This window comes from Neopelma chrysocephalum, unplaced genomic scaffold, assembly GCF_003984885.1.
Source record: "Neopelma chrysocephalum unplaced genomic scaffold, ASM398488v2 Primary Assembly neopelma1_45, whole genome shotgun sequence".
NCBI classification, from domain to species: domain Eukaryota; kingdom Metazoa; phylum Chordata; class Aves; order Passeriformes; family Pipridae; genus Neopelma; species Neopelma chrysocephalum.
In genome coordinates, this window is record NW_020897704.1 from 8,879,469 (window position 1) to 8,897,731 (window position 18,263).

Below are 18,263 nucleotides of genomic sequence, written 5' to 3' on the forward strand. Positions count from 1 at the left end.
GGGTTTCTTGCAGGCTGGGAGGCAGAGGGGGATTTCTGGTAGGCCCTGTGGAGAAAAGGAGCGAGTCTCCTCACGTGGAAGAATGTTTGCAGGGGTCATTAATCCAGTGCAGTGACTGCAGGTGCTAAAACTGGGTGTTTTTTCAGCATTTAGGAAGACCTTTCATGAAGATGCTCAGCACTGGCCAAGTACAGAAATATCAGCCTAGATCTAAACAGGGCTAAAGAAGTTTTTGAAAACTGAGGAAATTTTAGAAAATACCTAAAATACATTTTTCTTCTGCGAACTTTATTGTTGAGTTAAGGCCATGGCATAAGCCTAATTTTATCAGTGGAGAGAGAGAATGAGTGGCTGCACTCAAGGGCGTGGTCCACAGAGCTGACGGTGATGACCTCAGAGCTCAGGTGATGAAAAAGTTTGCTCTGGACACTGAAACACAAATGCTTTCCACTAAACTTCAGCAATAGTCTGAGCTCTTGGGAAATGACTCGACAGTCTGAAGCATTCTGCAGGAATTCAGATAAACTCTTTGAAGGGAAAAATTCTGATTTACAAACGTGCTTTTCACAGCATGTAGTATAAAATTCTAAAAAGGATGTTTTAAAAATAAAATCAGTATTTGTATTCTCTCAGGAATAACATTTATCCCATGTTGTGTGCATACAAATGGAGGACACAGGTTTGGTACATTTTATAGAAAAGTGATAGGACAAACCTCTACTACTGCTTGGTGGAATCTCATCCTTCTGTCTCAGTGGTTTCTTGAGAAGCTGCACTCTCTTGGAGTTGTACCAAAGTACACTCTTGGAGATTGGGCTGAAGGCTTCATATCCAGCAGTCCTGTAATGCTCAGGCTCTGCTGATATCAGTGGGATTATAGGCATAAGGATTCCTAGAATGAAGATTTTCATGTTTTACCAGAGGGATTTACATTTTAAGGCTCAACATTAATGGTGACAGTTTTTGATGATATTTTATATTTTTCCATAAAATATAATCAAAACAATGAAAAATAATGCCTTTAAAGATATTAATAGCAATCTACTGCTACTGTAATGAAGGAGATACATATATTCATTAGACTTTGTAGAACATGCCAACAACCTTTGGAAAACTCAATGTACAATGACACTTTTTTTTCCCATTGGTAGTTTATTCCATGCTAGTAAAAAAATGCTTTTTCCATGGCACCATTAAGGTCATCATATGCCCAGCTTTCATGGGATGTGCCCTCTTTTACACCTGGAAATTCTGCTTGAGTTGAAAGAGAAAGCTTTGCTACAGGTGTTAAGATGTCCAGTGATCTGGTAGGAGCATTAGTTTGAATGGGATGCCTGAAAATAGTGGATAAATTGTCACCACACTAGGAAAACTTTGTGCTGTGCATGATGTAGGTAGCACAGGGAGTTGTCTTGCCCTGCTCTGTGGAGGGCATGTGCCTACTGGATCTTAGTGTGCTCCTGTAGTAATGCTCTGCTTGCAGCTGAATACCCTGATCTCACCAAATACAGCTTCCCTGGATTGTCTGGCAGAATAGGGAGGAAAGAACCATCACCCAGAAGAGAAAGACACAGTCACCCTGTCCTTGGCCAGAAGATTGTGACTGCTTGGCTGAGCCTAGCCTGGCATACTCCTGGTAATGCCCTGCTAATGTTGCAGTAAGATCAAGGATATATCAAGAGTTTTTGCTCTGTTATCCATTATAGTAAATTCCTTTAAAGAGAATCTTTTGCTTATAGAAATTGTTGGATAGTCTTACATTAGTCCTAGAATGCAAAATACCCGTTTGGCTCAAGGTCTGTGTCTTACAAAGTGTCTGGCAGAAAATCTTATCTAATTCTTAAAGAAGTGAATCATGTAGTTATGACTCCATTTCTACAGTTCAGCTGAATAGAAATCCTTAGATAGGCATTTGAGATTACAGTATCGTTTCTGAAGATCAGTGTAGTTTCTGTGTTTCACCAGTGGCTCCAAGTCACTGATGTTACCCACTTTTGTCTGTCATAACTTGACCTGCCCTTTCTCTCCATCAGCTTCCCGAGATGACGTGCGGCGATAGGAGTCAAGCTCTTGCATTCTCCTGATTTTGTCTGTGGGGCTGCTTTTGTCTTTGGGAAAGTTTTGGAGAGAAAATACCCACTGCAGGTTCAGGACTATAGAAACAGGAAACAAGTGCTTTGTCCTTTTTGATTCGTGTCCAGCACACTAGTTTTAACGGCAGGGATCCAAGAATAATCTCAGTTGACCATGCAGCCAAAACCACCATGATCTCATTGCCAGTGGCCAGCGACGCATAGATGGTGAGCTAATCAAAGGGGGGTTTTGTTTTTGCATTGCGTTTTTAAAAGATTGTGTAGGTTGCCTGTCAACAGAGAGCCTGAACAAGGTACATAGCATTTTTCCTATAAATATTCCCAGTGCCTGGTGAGTCTTTCCCCAAACTACAAAAGTTTGGTAAGGATGGTTTTGCCTGTTTGTTTTGTCTTCTGTTCTTACTTCCTTAATCACATGATGCAAGCAATTTTTTTTTCATTTCCATTTCTTATTTGCTTATATTTATTTCCTCAAGTTTCTGATTTGCTTATTTGCTTCTTACTCTGCTGAAGTCAACAGACCTCAGTTAACAGAAAAGACCAGCTAAAAACTGGTCAGCTGAAAAATCTAGTGAGAAAAAAGAAAACCTATTCCCTTTTAAACCAAAAATGAAGGAAAACATGGTATTTTGTTGAAGATAATATTTTCATTCTGGGGATTTCTAATGGAGTCAAGCTAGTTGTAAGTCTAAATTCCTCAGGCTGTGGGGGATGGGAGTGTATTTTTTGTCAGATTCCAGCAGATAGACTGTAATGCTCCCCATCACTTCTCTTGAATTTGATCTACTTCTTATTAAAAATTCTTAAACATTAATTGAGTTTGAGAGAGGAAAAGAGAAAAGAGAGAGTTAAAAAGGCTCTGAAACCTTTCCTTTCAGACATATGCTACAGGTGGGACATTTGTGCCCCAGTCGTTGTTTCCATTAAAAAATTTGATGAGAACTGAAGCAGCATGAGAGTGTTACCTTGCTTGTGTGTGTCCCTCATGCTGGAGCCTGTTTGAGTCTCCTGGGGCAGAAAAAGTAGCTGAACCAACTTTTCCTGTGCCTGGTGCATGTGGAAGCTGACACATAGCCATTACTGCTTGTCCTGTCCCAGAGGGATAGCCCTCTGTTTTTACCTTGTATTAGTTTGCAAATGGTCTTATGATGACAGAAACCACAGAAAACAAACAAAAAAAGGTACACATATGCCCTCTTGTTTCCCAAGCTGGGCTTCGGCAGAGCATGAGCACCACAGCTGAATTTATCTGGTGGTAACTTTCAGCTGATAATTAACTGTTTTGAAAGCTTGTCTGTAAACAGAAATGACATCAGAAAAACATGACCGTTGTCTGTCTTTCATTGTTCCCTCTTTTGTTTTCCACTCAAGATAGCAAACCGGAACTCCATCCAACAGGAAGTGTCCCTGTGATTTCACCATGGATTGCAGCAAGGAGCAGAGCATATCTCCGGGCAAAAGGAACATGGGAATATGAAGACATTTAGAATAATAAATCTGGTGGATTTCATTTTGCTGATGCTGCTTTGAAAGGATACCTTTTAGGTTACTAATATGCAATATGGGTGCAAACACTGAGGCGGAGAAGCTATTTCCTTATCACTGCTCCCAGTTTTGAAACTGCCAGGCCCTCACCCCAGTTCTTGCTACCCCATCCTTGCCATCCCCAAAATAGCTTTCATCCATTTCCACTTCGAAACTGCAAAGAGAGAGATTTGAGTAGAGCTCTGGCTTGCCTGGGGAAGTTCTTGCTTTAATCAGACCCAGTGAGTAAAAATGTTTGCAGGGGATGTGTAGCTATGAGGAGAATGGAGGCTTTAATGGTGACCCATTGGTTGTCCCCCTGGCAGCACAGCCAGGCACTCCACACAGGGGCTCTCCCTTTTGAAGTGGGTGACGCAAAAGTGTGTCTCAGGGTAAACACGCTGCTCTTATCTTATTCTGTATATCTTACCTGAGATGTACTTCAGGATTAATGCTGGAGCATCCTGTGACTGCAGTTCAGTTTGTCTGGTGCTTTCCCAGATCTTTAAGAAACCTCTTTCAACTCCTATATACCACTGGTTACAGCTGGGGAGGTAGAGATGCCCACGAGTAGCCCTTTGGCTGTAGGTGAGTGGGTGACTGGGCTGCTCGTGCCTGGGCTTTGTGCCCCCCAATGCTGGTTGGCAGCTCTGCCTGCCCCTTCCAAGCCACTGTGGCCAGCGCTGCAGTGCACTGCGAGATGTGGCTGCAAGGAGTGCCTTCTGCTGGGAAAGTATCTTTTAGCTAAGGACATTTAGCTATGCATTTAATTAGAATTAAAATGTCAATTATATTAAACCCCTCTCCCTATAAAGTTCAGAGAAGCTTGAAAATTATTGCAGTAATTAGGCAGTAGTTTTGATTATATATGAAACAAGATCAAGCTTTATGGGAGGTGGCAGAGCCCCCAGCAAGTCAGTCTGTGGCTCTATCTGGTGTAGTGATCTGGAGTGGGATTTTTCATCTGAACAGGTCCGATGAGTGCTGTAAGATGCACAGTTTCCATGGACGTTAGCATTAAATGGAAATCCTCATCTTCAGCTGGAGTTTGGAACCTGCATCACAGCTGGCATGCTGGCCATGGAGCAGCAGTGGGATGGGCTCCTGGGCTGTGCACCCCACCAAGGGCTGGTGTGGCCAGGAGCCGGGCAGGGTGTGCTGCTGGAGATGGCAGCAGGGAGTCAAACACAGCCGCCATCCCAGGGCTGGCTCAGCCTCACTGTCGAGCTCGGCCGGGCAGAGGAGTCTGGCTGGTCCTTGCTAACAAGGCAAAACAGCTGAGGTACAGGGAAGTGTGCAGAGCCCAGAAGGAAAATCACTTTGCATTTTAGCTAGAAGGAAAATCTCGGTAGTTAAATAGGCTGTAAGGAGCTGGTTGTTAGCGTGCTCATGCTATCTTCCCACATATCATAGTCCCCTCTAAGTATCCATCATCCTTTCTACTTGTGCTTTCTGCTCAGGACAGGGACTTGTTTCCTTGCTCACCTGGTTGCTGCTGCATCCCTCTCAGCTTCCCCTGCCCACATCTCATCCCCCACAGCAGTTATAGCCCATGAGCACTAGGTACCTGAAGAGCAAAAAGTGGTGCTGTGGGAGGGTGTTCAAGGAAGTTAGGTGTATCTTCTACAGTTAGAATTCAAGTGTGCTTATTCTTGCCAGCAGATCCAACTTGCATTACCTCCCACCCTCCGGAAATGTTCCCCCAGACTAGTGTTATCAACCCAATTAACATTTCAAATTTCTCAGCTTGCAGGTGCTGGTTTCAGAAAAGCAATCTTGTACAATGTTGAGCAATTCAGTTGGCATCAATTTGTTCTTAATCCCCTGTTCAAGCTGCAGACTGAAATATGCTTTTTTTCTTTTCAGTGTTGTGTACAAAGTAAATAATCCTGAACAACACAGGCAACATTAAAGATAATGATGCCAAAATTGGTTTGTTTTTTCTCTTATGCGCATTGGGAATTTGCAGTTGCTTTATGCACAATTTCTCCTCCTGCAGTTTGGGGTTTTTTTAACTGTCTGATTTAGCTGGTACTGCTGTGGCTGCTGCCAAGGGGACTGTGGGGCGAAAGCTGCAAGCCCCAAGTCCCACTGCCCACTTTCCCCAGATGTCCCAGATATCCATCTCTGTCAGGTTGAACAGATGACTCATCTTGCAAAAATAAGTACATTAAAGATTGACTTGAAATGTTTAAGAGTGTCTGCAGCTTGTGAGCAGGAGAAGTGTCTTTGCCTGGAAGCGTCTGGACGGACTTGTTGGGATCCGTTGCTTGCACTGACCCTGACATCATTTCACAAGTGAGGATGTGGCTAATGCTTGCCAGGGGCAGTATAGCAACAGGACACAAACCACAACCTAGGTACATACCCTGTGTTCTGGCTGGACTGGACCCTGGGATGCTCTGAAGTGCTGTAGTGGCAGCAGGAGGGTGGTTAATGCTGGTTTAAAGAGAGCTAGTTGCTGGCACAGTCATACGTTGGCACTCATTCTGCCAGTGTGGACTACTGCTTGTCCTCCATCAATCCTCCAGCCTTGGTTTAGTTAATCCCAGATACCTTCTTTTCCCAAAAAGACATGTCTTACCCAGGACATTCCCCTTCCTTGTAGCTCAATCAGGGCTGAGTATGCCAAGGTACTTGCAAACATCATGTGGCTTAGCTGCCTCCTGTTTTACCTCACTCTGTGATCTAAAATACCCCCATAACACCAGGTAACGTGTCTTTCTCTTTCCTCTTCCTGTGACCATTCCAAACTCTCTCTTCTCCAAAGGATACTGGGCAACGTTGGCCAGTGTTTTCAAAACTGAGCATCTGCAGAATGGGGGCTTCAGCTGCTCATCCTTCCTGGAAATTGAGAGATGTCAAGGTACAGATTCAGATACTTGATTTTAGGAAAACCCTTGCAACTCAGGAGGTGCAGTCCATGTGACATGTGTCTGGTATCCACATGCTTGCCCTGCTCATCCCTCATCTTTTGCTTTCTGCTCTTGCTGTCTTTATTTTTCAACCTCAAGCCATTTCCTTGGCAGACTGTTGTTGTTTGAGGCCGCGGGGTCAGGAGTGAAGCTTTGTGCGAGTGCGCTGGCAATGACTCAGAGAATTAGGCTTTAGGCCCAATTTTGGCAGGGAGTGAAGCCCACTGAAGTCAATGGGAATCTTCCTGTTGGCATAATGGGCTTTGGAGCAGACCTGGGGTTCAACATTCTTCAGAGCAGTGGTTCCAACGTGAACCTTTGGCACTGTGATAGATAATTATTTTTATATATTGTTTCCAAAGCCCACAACTTGTGTTGGCAGTCAGTGCTCCTAAATGTGGGGAGCTGAATGGCAGCCTGAAACAAAGGGACAAGATCAGTAACGTAAGCTTCATGTGGCCAAAGGGAATCATCTCCATGTTGTTTCATCCACCTTGACATAAAAACAGAACTGCTCATCAGCGGTGTTTTTGATACCAAGGAAAGGGAGGCTTTGACAGAATTCACCAGTGCCTATCTAAGAAGAGACAGGATGTTACACAAATAAGTTTACGTTTTTACAAAGGGAAGAGATGGAGAGTATTTCTCATGGATGTTACTTTTCTGGGTTTGTGCTATTTAAAGTCACTTTTCTCTAGCAAAAGAGACATTTTGCACTTTGATCTATTCCTGACGCAAAACAGAGATTACTTAGGGATGTGGAGAGCACATTTGCTACTGGCCATCCCTCTGGTCTTTTGGAGAGCTAAAGCCAAAACCAGCCCCTGCTTCTTCTTCCAAGGTGCCTTGAGGGCACACTCAAACTGAGGTCACATACACAGTTTCTCTCCTTCTTCTAGCAGCTTCTCTAGTGGGACTGCTCACTACCCCTTGAGGTGGGGTATTTGTAAATTATGCCTATTTTCCTTGTCCATTCTGGTAATGTTTTCTTGCTGTTTTGGCAAGTAGTCTTACTTAGTTTTCCACTTGCCATTTTCTGTGCAGTTTATTTTCTTTCAGGTTATTTTCTGTGCACTATAAGCTCCTGAACTTTTCCATAACATAGAAGATATTGCAAGGACTTTTTCTTATGGATGCTCATAGACTTCTTATTTCTACTGATAGAAGTGAAGCTTTGTAGCACCTACAGCAATGGTTTGGAAGGGATAATATTAACACACTGAGTTTGTGCATTTTTAAATTGTCTCCATGGTGGTGGGAGCACAGTGCAGGGAAGGGGACTCAGCCCTCCAATGCTTGCAGACTTTCTTAGGCAAACTAAAGCTTAAGGCAGGACTGTGTGTCTGATTTTTTACTGCTGATTTTTTACTGCTGATTTTTTACTGCTGTTTGCTCAGCAGGAAGTATGGTTTGGATGCCAGATCTGCTCAGACAGCCAAGCATTGCCTGCAAAATCCATTTCTGCGGCTTGGTGCTACTAATGTGCTAATGACGCCCATGCAGTGGAGAGGACACTAAAAGCATGGCATCCTCCTCAGTAATTCCAGGTTTAATGCTGGATTAGGTGTGTATTAACTTCCATATCTAAAGACATGGATGGAAGCAAATGGGAGATGGAGGTTTGATCATTCCAAGCCACATTACCAAGCAATGGTTGCTACCCATGCCCATGGCGGCTTCTTACGAGCTGGGAAGAGCAAGAGGTTGTTTGAACCTATGAAGTGTCCTTATTCTGTGTTTTGCTAGCTAAGGAGTTTGGATGGCTGTCATAAACACTGGCATCTGTTATTTGCAGATGTGTTATCAAACAGAATTAGAATGGGTTTGGGTTGCTATATCTGTGAAAGAAAGCTCTGATGATAAAATATTTATATAAAATATGTAGCTTTCAAAATTAGCCCTAAGACCTTTGTAAGTAATAAGCTAAAAAAGTATTAATTATTTTATTTCTGCAAGCCTAAAAAACTCCCAAAAGAACCTTTTTTGGCCAGGTGCTGTCCTTGCCAAATATGCATTTCAGTTAAACTTTGCTGTGTTTACATTTCTAGATAATAAAATTCTTTGGTTTGTGGACTGCCAGAAGATAGAAAGCTGAGATTAAAGTCTCAGATTTGATAAGGTTTGTTGTAAAGTAAAGGTAATAATGAAACAATGCTTATTTAGTCAATTCTCTAGTTATTCATGTATTTTAGAGAGGTTCAAGATTTTGTCAGCCTTGCTGTCTTCTCTTTTCTTTGTAATGCATCAGGGTACGTGTTTGCTACTAAATCTTTTCATCAGTTTGATGGAGGATGAAGATGAGTAATTCTCTTTTTAAGGATCATATTCAGCAATGATAGTAACACAAAAGACAACAGTCTGCTTTGATTTCCACCTTCTGGAGATTCCTTTTGTGGAAAGTATACATAAAATAATATGGCCAGGATAAAAATTCAGGGTGCAGGAACCACATTTGTGATTAAAACATTTTTGGTGTAGCCACCTGGCTGTCCAGAATAGTCTTTGTTCGTTTACTGGTCTGTGAGACTTTAAGAGTCTTATTTTCATCCTTCCACCTTGTTTTTGATAAACCTGGCTGCAACAGCTTTTAAAAGAACCTTTTATGATTTCTTTAAGACATTATGTTGCCTTCATTACCCCAGTGTGTCAGCATTTCATTGTCTGCACCCACTACTTCACAGTGTACATGTGAGTGCCATTATCCCTGTCTGATGGAAGAGAAACTCAAGGACAAATTGACAAAAGCTGTTGGTACAAGGAATTAGGAGCCAAGCCCATAAAAAGGACTGGTTGAATCCTGTCTTTCTCCTTGTTCTGTCCTGTGTTTCCCTTTTCTCAGGTGGCTTGAGCTGCTAAGATAAAGGCTGTCTGCTCAAATCACTCTTAGCAAGATGCCTGCACATCCCATCTGCCAATATGATCTGAGTGTTTAGTGCACCTTCAGGAAGACTCTTGCATCCAGCCAGTTTGCTGAAGCCCAGCAGATGATGTCTGTGAAAACTGGTGACAGCCAAGCCTTGTGTATGCGTGCATTCATCTGCGCGAAGGTCTGCTCCAAAGAGTAAAGTGTAGCCAGAGTTTCTTCTGAGTAGTATCACTTGAAGGGTGTTTCACACCCCTGACTGAAACCATCTTGTACCTGCCAAAACAATGGTAGGGACTTTTTATAGCTGTATCATAAGACCTCTGAAAACTCAGATTGTTAGAGCCTTTTTAGCAGAACAACAGATTGGTTGTGCATGTATATCGGATAGCTGCATATGGTAGGCATCTCAGACAGTGAAGGCCATGAAGTAGTACCACTCCATAGAATAGTACTTCTTAGTGTTATTTTTCTGACTTTTCTGGCAGTAAACATTTTAAACATTCATGGAATATTTCACTTGTAAATCTCAAAACAAATACATTATTGGGTACTTAAGGCTTAATTCAATTCCCAGTAAAGACAAAAAGTTCCACTTTCTTTATTGCACTTGTTCCAGCCCTCAAAGCGAATGTTGTCTGTTGAAAGTAGAATAGATACTAAGTTGGTCCCATAAAACCACAGATTGTTTCAACTTTCCTTGAGTTTCTGAATGAATAGATGATCAGATCCCGTGATGCTGCTCTCAGCCTCACTGGTGATGTGAAAGAGGCGCTTGTCCAGCCGGCTGTATAGCTGTGCTGTTCTTTTGTTGCCTATAGTACACATGCTCAGCTCCTTTTTACTCTCTTTTTATTTTAATGCTCTGCAACAGGGCTGCACAAAGCCGAACTGGCTTTTAAAACACAACTTCATTTTGCAGCTATACGTCTGTGCCCAGTTTTCTTTTGTGCTGCCTGTGGAACAAGGAGGTTGTGTGGTATCTGACACCAGGCTTTTTCCAGTGATTTATTAACTGTGTCAGAATAGCTGTTGTGAATGCTGGGAAGCTCTTGCATATTGTGACAGTTGATATTGATTATGACAGTTTGTAGACTCTAGTGCGTTGTCCAACAGTGGATCGTATTTTGTCTTCTTACTATACATACCATGGGCTATAGATCATAGTGTTTGCTTTAAAAAAGGACCCATTGTCCAGCATTCTTGCTGGTATGGGAGAACTTCTGTGGTGTATTGTGCAACAAATAGCAAAATAGTTCAGGCACCCTATGGGACAGACAGGCAAATGTCAATTGCTTAATGAAAAAAAAAATTAAATAGTTTGTTCTGCTTCTGGCCTTTGGGGGAATGAGCTGTGCAATTGACAGAGGTGGGTAAACTAGTCTGAGGATGTCATTTATGAAAATACTGGTGTCCTGTATTGTCTGTTGGCCAGAAATCCACAGACCGTGCAGGAGGAGGTTGCATTGAGGATTGTGGCTACCGATCATTTTTAGAGGTTGCTTTGGGTCTTGATGAAGGCTGAGACTACACATTTCTAAAATGAGTCTGAAGAAGAGAAGATAAAGATTTCTGCAAACTTGGGAGAAAGTGAAAGCTGGTGTGTGAGCTTCTGTGAGGGGAACATAGAATCATAAAATTGTTTACTTTGCAAAAGACTGTTAAGATCGTCAAGTCCAACCGTTATCCCAGCACTGCCAGGTCCACCAATAAATCATGTCCCTAAGGGCCACGTCTGCACATCTTTTAAATATGATGGTGACTCTACTACTTCCCTGGGCAGCCTGTTCCAATGCCGGACCACCCTTTTGGTGAAGAAATTTTTACTAATGCCCAGTTTAAGCCTCCCCTGGCTCAGCCTGAGGCCATTTCCTCATCTTCTCACTTGTTACCTGGGAGAAGTCAGATGGATCACCCCAAACAATGACCTCTCCTGACTGGCTTTAGCCAGGTAGTAGTTAAAGTAGCACACAGGAGAAAAGATTTTTCCATTTCCCTGAAAATTGGTTCATTGTGGAAAAAAGTCAACTGTAAAAGCTGAGCTTTTACAGACAACCTGATCAGGAGGAGGGAGTGAAAAGCTATTTGGTTTATGTAATTTACAATATTGCTACTGTAATTCTGGAGGAAAAATCTTCCAACAATATATTTCTTTTTAAAACAAAACATCTCTTGAGGTGAAGTGGTGACAGTGAATACGAAAGAAACCATTCTTATTTTGCTGTTCTGTTTCTGCATGACAATAATGGGTCATAAACTCACACTTTGAGATAAGAAACCTTAGCAAAATGACCTTTAGCAGTCTATGCTATTACATTTTTGATCTCATTATGGCTTTAGATTGATTCAAATGCAGTTCCTGCTGCAACTTTACGCTGATGTGATTAAAAATCCATTTCTGCATGTACCTTGTAGTTGAATTGAAATAAATGTAATAGGAGGTTACTTGTTTAATGATCATTTCAGGGATACTTCGGGATAAGACTATGGCACTGAGCTGGGACCTAGGGGAACTACATTCAGTTCTTAACCTCACTGTGGGGCTGATACTGGCCTCACTCAAACCAATTTATCTCTCTCATGAGATGAACTCATCCTCATTTCTGGTTGTTTATTTACACAGCAAGGTCTTCCAGAAGGAACATTTCCTATGAGAAGCCAGTCTTGATCTCTCCTGGGATTTCTAGACGCTGCTCTAATACTAACCAATTTTCTGTAATGCGATCTGTATTTTAATGAGTCCTTAATGTTAGTAAGGAGACAGATTTAAACTAAGTGGTTTGATTTCAGTGATGATGCAACTTCCCATTCCATGCTCGCATTGAACTTAATTCAAGTTAATTCTAGCACTCGGTGTGTGATAGATAGAATGCTGATAGAATGCTCTAGACTTTATACATTACAGCACTACTGTAAGCCTCAGGGTGTACTAAGATTTTACAGCAGCATCTCTCAGTCCAGTGTATGTATTAGTGCTATATTTATATAATTATGGGGTTTATTGCAGAACAGCCACAGCAATATCAGAAATGCTTTAAAGCAATGGAAGAGTTTTTAAATGCCTGCTTTTCACTGCAGGCATATTTTATTTAATTTTTTTCCTGATATTCATAAAATATTTTGAAGAAATTAGGTGTGAAGAATGAAGAAGTTCTGGTGTTCAAATGTGAAGACTTGTTTGCTTAGATGACTTATATCTGAAGCTTTGATCATAATTCTCTGTCTGTGCATAGTTCTGGCTCCTTAAGCCTGAGACTACACCTGAAGAAGATAATTTTGGTATTGTACTGTAAAAAGTGACAGCTTCCCAGCACCAGTTGTAGACTAGCAGTTGCTGTCATGAAAGGCCCCTTCCTCTTGGCTTCCCCTTGGCCACATGGGGCTCTCAGACTGTTTCCTCACTAGTCCTTGCTAGTTGTTTGCCTGGGATCTTCTCCAGATGTTCTGGCCTCTTCAAGATCCTTTGAGTTGCAATCCTTAAGAGATTTAATTTTGTTTTCCTGAGTAAAGACATTGGTAATCACTGCAGAAGGCAGATACATTTCCCTCTTCCATCCTAGTTCCCTGAACTGCCTTGCAGGTCTGTTTTATTTTCAGGAGATAGTGGGAGCCTCCTTGTCCATAGGTTGAAGCCTGCTCTCTGACATCACTGTTATCTTTCCCTCTTCCCTTCAGATGGTGTCCACAGTGTCACAGCGGTCTGCACTCTGCGTGTCACCATCATCACAGATGACATGCTCACCAACAGCATCACGGTGCGGCTGGAGAACATGTCCCAGGAGAGGTTCCTTTCTCCACTCCTGTCCCTGTTTGTGGAGGGGGTGGCAACTGTGCTCTCCACTGCCAAGGACGGCATCTTTGTTTTCAATATCCAAAATGACACGGACGTCAGCTCCAATATCCTAAATGTGACTTTCTCAGCCTTGCTCCCTGGTGGCATTCGAAACAAGTTTTTCCCCTCTGAGGACCTGCAGGAGCAGATCTACCTCAACAGGACCCTGCTGACCATGATTTCCACGCAGAGGGTGCTGCCCTTCGACGACAACATCTGCCTGCGCGAGCCCTGTGAGAATTACATGAAGTGTGTCTCTGTCCTGAAGTTTGACAGCTCAGCCCCGTTCATCAGCTCCAACACTGTCCTGTTCCGCCCCATCCACCCCATCAATGGGCTGCGGTGCCGATGCCCCCCGGGCTTCACGGGGGACTACTGTGAGACAGAAATTGACCTGTGCTACTCCAACCCTTGCGGGAGCAATGGGCTTTGTCGAAGCCGAGAAGGGGGCTACACTTGTGAATGCTATGAGGACTACACTGGTATGTGTTTATCTTATCTTTGACCCATGATTTATATGTTAGACCATCATCCAGGCCAGCTCTGTGTCAAGCTGAAATTGCTGACATTCTTAGTCAAAGGGAGAAAAACTCCTGGCATTGCCTTCTAGTCAGGAGAAGGCTTGTGAGTGTCACACATCACTTGGGGTATGTCCTATATCTCTGTGTGTGCATGGTGGTAAGAACTGTGCCTTGCTCCAAGTCACGCAGAGGGACTGCCAGCTGCTGAAGTGATTTGCACTTTTTGAATTTCTGCTCAAAATGTGTTATGAAAATTTATTTCTTCTGTATAGAAGAAAAAAGATAGGACACATCCCCTGGCTCATGGTCTTGCATGCCTTCCAGGCCCCTCTGCAGTCCCCACATACCAGGATATAGTTGGGGTGCACAGCCTTTGTAGGAGGTCCTCAACCCCTGGTCATCAGCCAGCACAGAGCATTAGGATTGATCTTGTTCCCAAAAAGCTGCAACAATACACACTTAGGGGAAATACTGCAAGTCAGCTCTGGTTTGTAAATGTCCAGATAAAACTTCAGAAGGATGGAGGTGCTTCCAGGCCTGTCTCCAGCAGCCTGCTGAGGAATGTACTTTGCCTCATCGTGGACTTGACAGCTAATAAAGATCAAAGTGCTGCTTCTCAGATACTCCTGAGAAATTACGAAAGAATATTAGCTGAATGTTTTCTGCTGCTTCAGTAAAGTCAGTGGGGTTATTTATGTAAATTACACATGCATTTAAGCATTCTGCACTGACGTGCTGCCGGCTGTAATTTACACTGACAGCTCAGCAATGTCTGCTGTGAGCCCTGCAAACAAGGGGTGAAGCAGAGGGGGGCTGGTTCCCAACACTGCGTCTCACTGCTGAAGTTATAAAAAATTGAAACCATAAATTATTTAAGTCTTGATGGAAAAAAAAAATCTAGATGATGTGGATCCAGCCCTCCAGGTGGGAGGGTTTTCCTTCACTTTCTGTGGCTTTTGCCTCAGGACTGTAATCAAAAATGTGACTGCGGGAGAAGGGACATGGCAGAAAGGGAACTGGGCTTTCCCCAGGAAGGGGGACAGGAGATACTCCCTGAAGTATGTGCAGAGCTTAGGGCAGCAGGACCTTCCTAAGATGCAGACAAATTTTTTTGTCCAATGGGAGAAACCTCGAGTAGAGCCGTGAGATGGTTGGGATATTTGGTGTTTGTTGAGGAGTAATTTTCCTGCCAGGCTGCTCATGAATGACTTCCACAGTCAAATACATTATAAAGTCCATTATCCATTAATACACAATACATACAACATCGAGCATCACAAAATAGATTTTATGATCAGTTGATTTCATTTAAAATGTTTACGTAATATTATGCTGTAAATAGGAATGCTTAGAAGTAGGAAGTTTCATTAAACAAAGATATGCATATAAATGGAGTTAATTCATCCATGTCCGAGGTTTTGGAATGGCATGCATTCCACCACATTTTGAAAGTCTCTTGCTAGAAATCTTCATGAAAAAGGCTAAATATACTTTCAAAATGAAAGAGAATAAGCTTATATTAATAATTGATGAACATGTTTAATACTTAATGCTGTAGTCAGAACAGACACAGTACATATTTATAAGAGAAGCACCATAATATTCATATACAAAGAAAGATTTGATCTGTAACTGTATTTTCAGTGCATAGTTGTTGAGTTAAAAATTAACTATCCTGCTGCCAGGATATTAAAAGTGATCAGAAGTTAAGGAGTGAGCTTATACCTTTCCTGTCTTTAGGTTTCAGAGTTAACTGCACTTCAGTGAAACACCTTCTTCTTTGGAAGGACAGTTTGATCGCATTGATGTTGGGCAGGGAAAAACACATCCAACCATGATCAAGAGGGCTCTGGAACCTTTTCCCATAAATTGATACAAACCTTATTGAATATTTCTGTTTTATTGCTGAATGAATGCAGTAGAAATTTAGTATCTGCTCTATGATTGGTTTATGTTACATTAGTGCCTTTAGGTTCCATGTTGCATGACAATGTTTTGCCTGTCAAACCTGACACATTTACCCACGTATGGTGGTCATTTTGGTTGATTTTCATCTGCTTTACAGAACAAGATTGAAAATGTTATCAACAAGTAGTCAACTACAAGAAATATTTTATGAAGATGCATTATTGAATTTTGTCCCAATCTCTTTTAAGAATTATTATTTTACCTATGATTTTAATCCTTTCTTTAAATATGTTCATATCCCTTTTCAAGTTCAATTTATTAATGATAATACCATGTTTTCAGCTTGTATGTAAATATATTGTTTACAGCAATGCAGATTTTATGTCTATTTGATATGTAAATAGCATAGGTTGGCTTCAGTAGCAGCAGTGTATATTGGTTCACGAAATGCAGTGATCATAAATCGGAATGACCAGAAAGTTACTAAGTCTGAAGGTTGGAACCTTCTGGTATTACTGAAATGTTATCATGGTACTAACTCAGTGCAGTAACATCTCAGTACAAAGTACTTATGAATCTTTGAATTAATTGTAAAAGATGAAATATGAATGGTAATAGTGAATGACATTGCGTCCTTCTCTGGGAGCTCTCATGTTTCCATATCCCAATTAAGAGCCTACGTAGAAAAATAATTATAAGAAAATACTAAGATCTGCCATCTATCTGGGGAGATAGGCTGTAATTCAATGAGAAATCACTACACAATCATAACCCTGTACTGAATCCATCTGACTGGTGACCTGCTAAAAATATAGCGTTTATTTCCTGTAGAAGATAATTTTGTCCTATCTTAATAGAGTGGAATTTCCCCCCATTTTTCCACCCTGCTTTGAAGCACTCCATTTGTTTTGATGTAATTGTTAGTCATTTATACATGATGAAAGTTCCTCTGTCTTCAGGAGTCTTCTGTTACGGGCACAGAGGTAAACTGAGCTTCTACAAGGTATTTCTGAAACCTGATTACAGGCTAGGTTAGGGTGATTTGGAATTCACTTCACTTCCTGTGATGTAAGGAGGTGAGTGAAGAAATATGTGTATTTTTAATCGTATTTTTTCAGACTAGCAACCCCTTGAACTTCTTTTCTTTATATAAAAAAAAGTGTAGAGAAGTAAACAGTGTACACACTAACAGTCATGCCATTGGTGGCAGAGAGCTGTGTGAATAGCTAAAGGGTTAAAGGATGTAATTTAAGTTAACCAAACAAATTTAATGAACTGTGTAAAGCCTATGTATTTTTCTAGCTTTATTTCATGTACCTTTGAATGCTGCAGAAGCAGCTGAGGTGAGCTATAGGTGAAGGCTTAGATAGAGGTGGAATTGCCTGTACTGCTCAGAGGGCAACCCCATGAAGAGTAAATGCATCATGTCATCCACACCAGTTTTGGAGGCATGGATGCCACAGCAGTTCCTGAATGAGGTGTACTTCCAGCCAATCCTGGTGCCTATGTGACCACTGTGGCCATAAGTCACCACCTTCTTGGGTATGAATTCCCACAATTCCTGCCCTGACCTGAGTGCCTCCTGCCATTGCTTGGTCCTCCTCCAGCACCATGCCCTCAGTCTTTCTGCTCAGCAGACACCAAGACTGCTCTCCTCTACGGACATGCTCCCAAAGAGTAAAATTTAATTGACACAGAATAAAAGCACTTTAATGCAAAAAAACAAAAAAAGCCAACAACCCCTGAAATAAGGAAGAGATTTAATGTTCCCACAGTTCTCCTCTGTTCTCATATCACATTCTCTCTGCCTCCTTTGCTACATAACCCCTAGCAAGGAGTAGTTTGTAGGGGGAAAAAGATCATCAGAGAATTTCCCATATCCTCTGCACATCTCCTTGGATTTCACTTCAGAGACGGGAGAAATCTTAAGTGGTTGTAAATCTTCTAGTAATCAAATACAGCAATTAGAGATCTTTTATGTTATGGTTTTTTTTCCTCCTAATTTGTATCTGTGATACCATATTGACATGAGGAATCATGACATCTAATGTGACTTCTGTGAATTCTGACTTTGTGTCATGAGAAGGTAATTATAGCTGATTTCATAGAATCGTGCCAGAAGTTCCTATTCATATTGCTTAGTAAGTGCTCAGTATTTGGCTCTTGCAAACATACAGCATAGAAGTACATGTGAAGATATGCTTCTGTGTTATCTTTACTTATATCCATTCTTCAGATAGTGATTTCCCAGCTCGGTCTGATACCAGATTCTCATTTTTCAGGCCAGAGAGATTTATTTGGGGGAATTTCGGCTTTCAAGTAGAGAAATCTGGCAGCTAGGGTAGTCATAATGAGTGTTTTATCTTGGGCAAGAAAGTCTGAAATTCCACTCTCAGTTGCACTTCTGCAACTCCTCTGGAGCTGTGGGATCACAGATGTGTAACAGCCAAATCCTGTACAGCAGATCTAAATTTGATTCCTACAGGTACCTTACTGTGTCTTTAACTCCTTGTTTAGCTTATGAAAGGCCATGGTTTTGTGACAGCAAGGCTGAACAAAAGTTACCCTTACAGGGTTGTGGGGCTTTGCCAGCACTTTCAAGCTGCT

The 18,263-nt window shown here is 41.8% G+C and overlaps 1 protein-coding gene across 5 annotated transcripts in view; it reads left to right on the forward strand.

Moving 5' to 3' along the window:
• CELSR1 (cadherin EGF LAG seven-pass G-type receptor 1) overlaps window positions 1-18,263 on the forward strand; it is a 168,392-nt gene that overhangs the window by 53,892 nt on the left and 96,237 nt on the right. For all 5 annotated transcript variants that reach the window (XM_027679276.1, XM_027679273.1, XM_027679272.1 and 2 more), the window contains exon 2: window positions 13,071-13,709. In XM_027679276.1, the coding sequence (XP_027535077.1) occupies window positions 13,071-13,709 (639 nt within the window). The remainder of the gene's footprint in view (window positions 1-13,070; window positions 13,710-18,263) is intronic.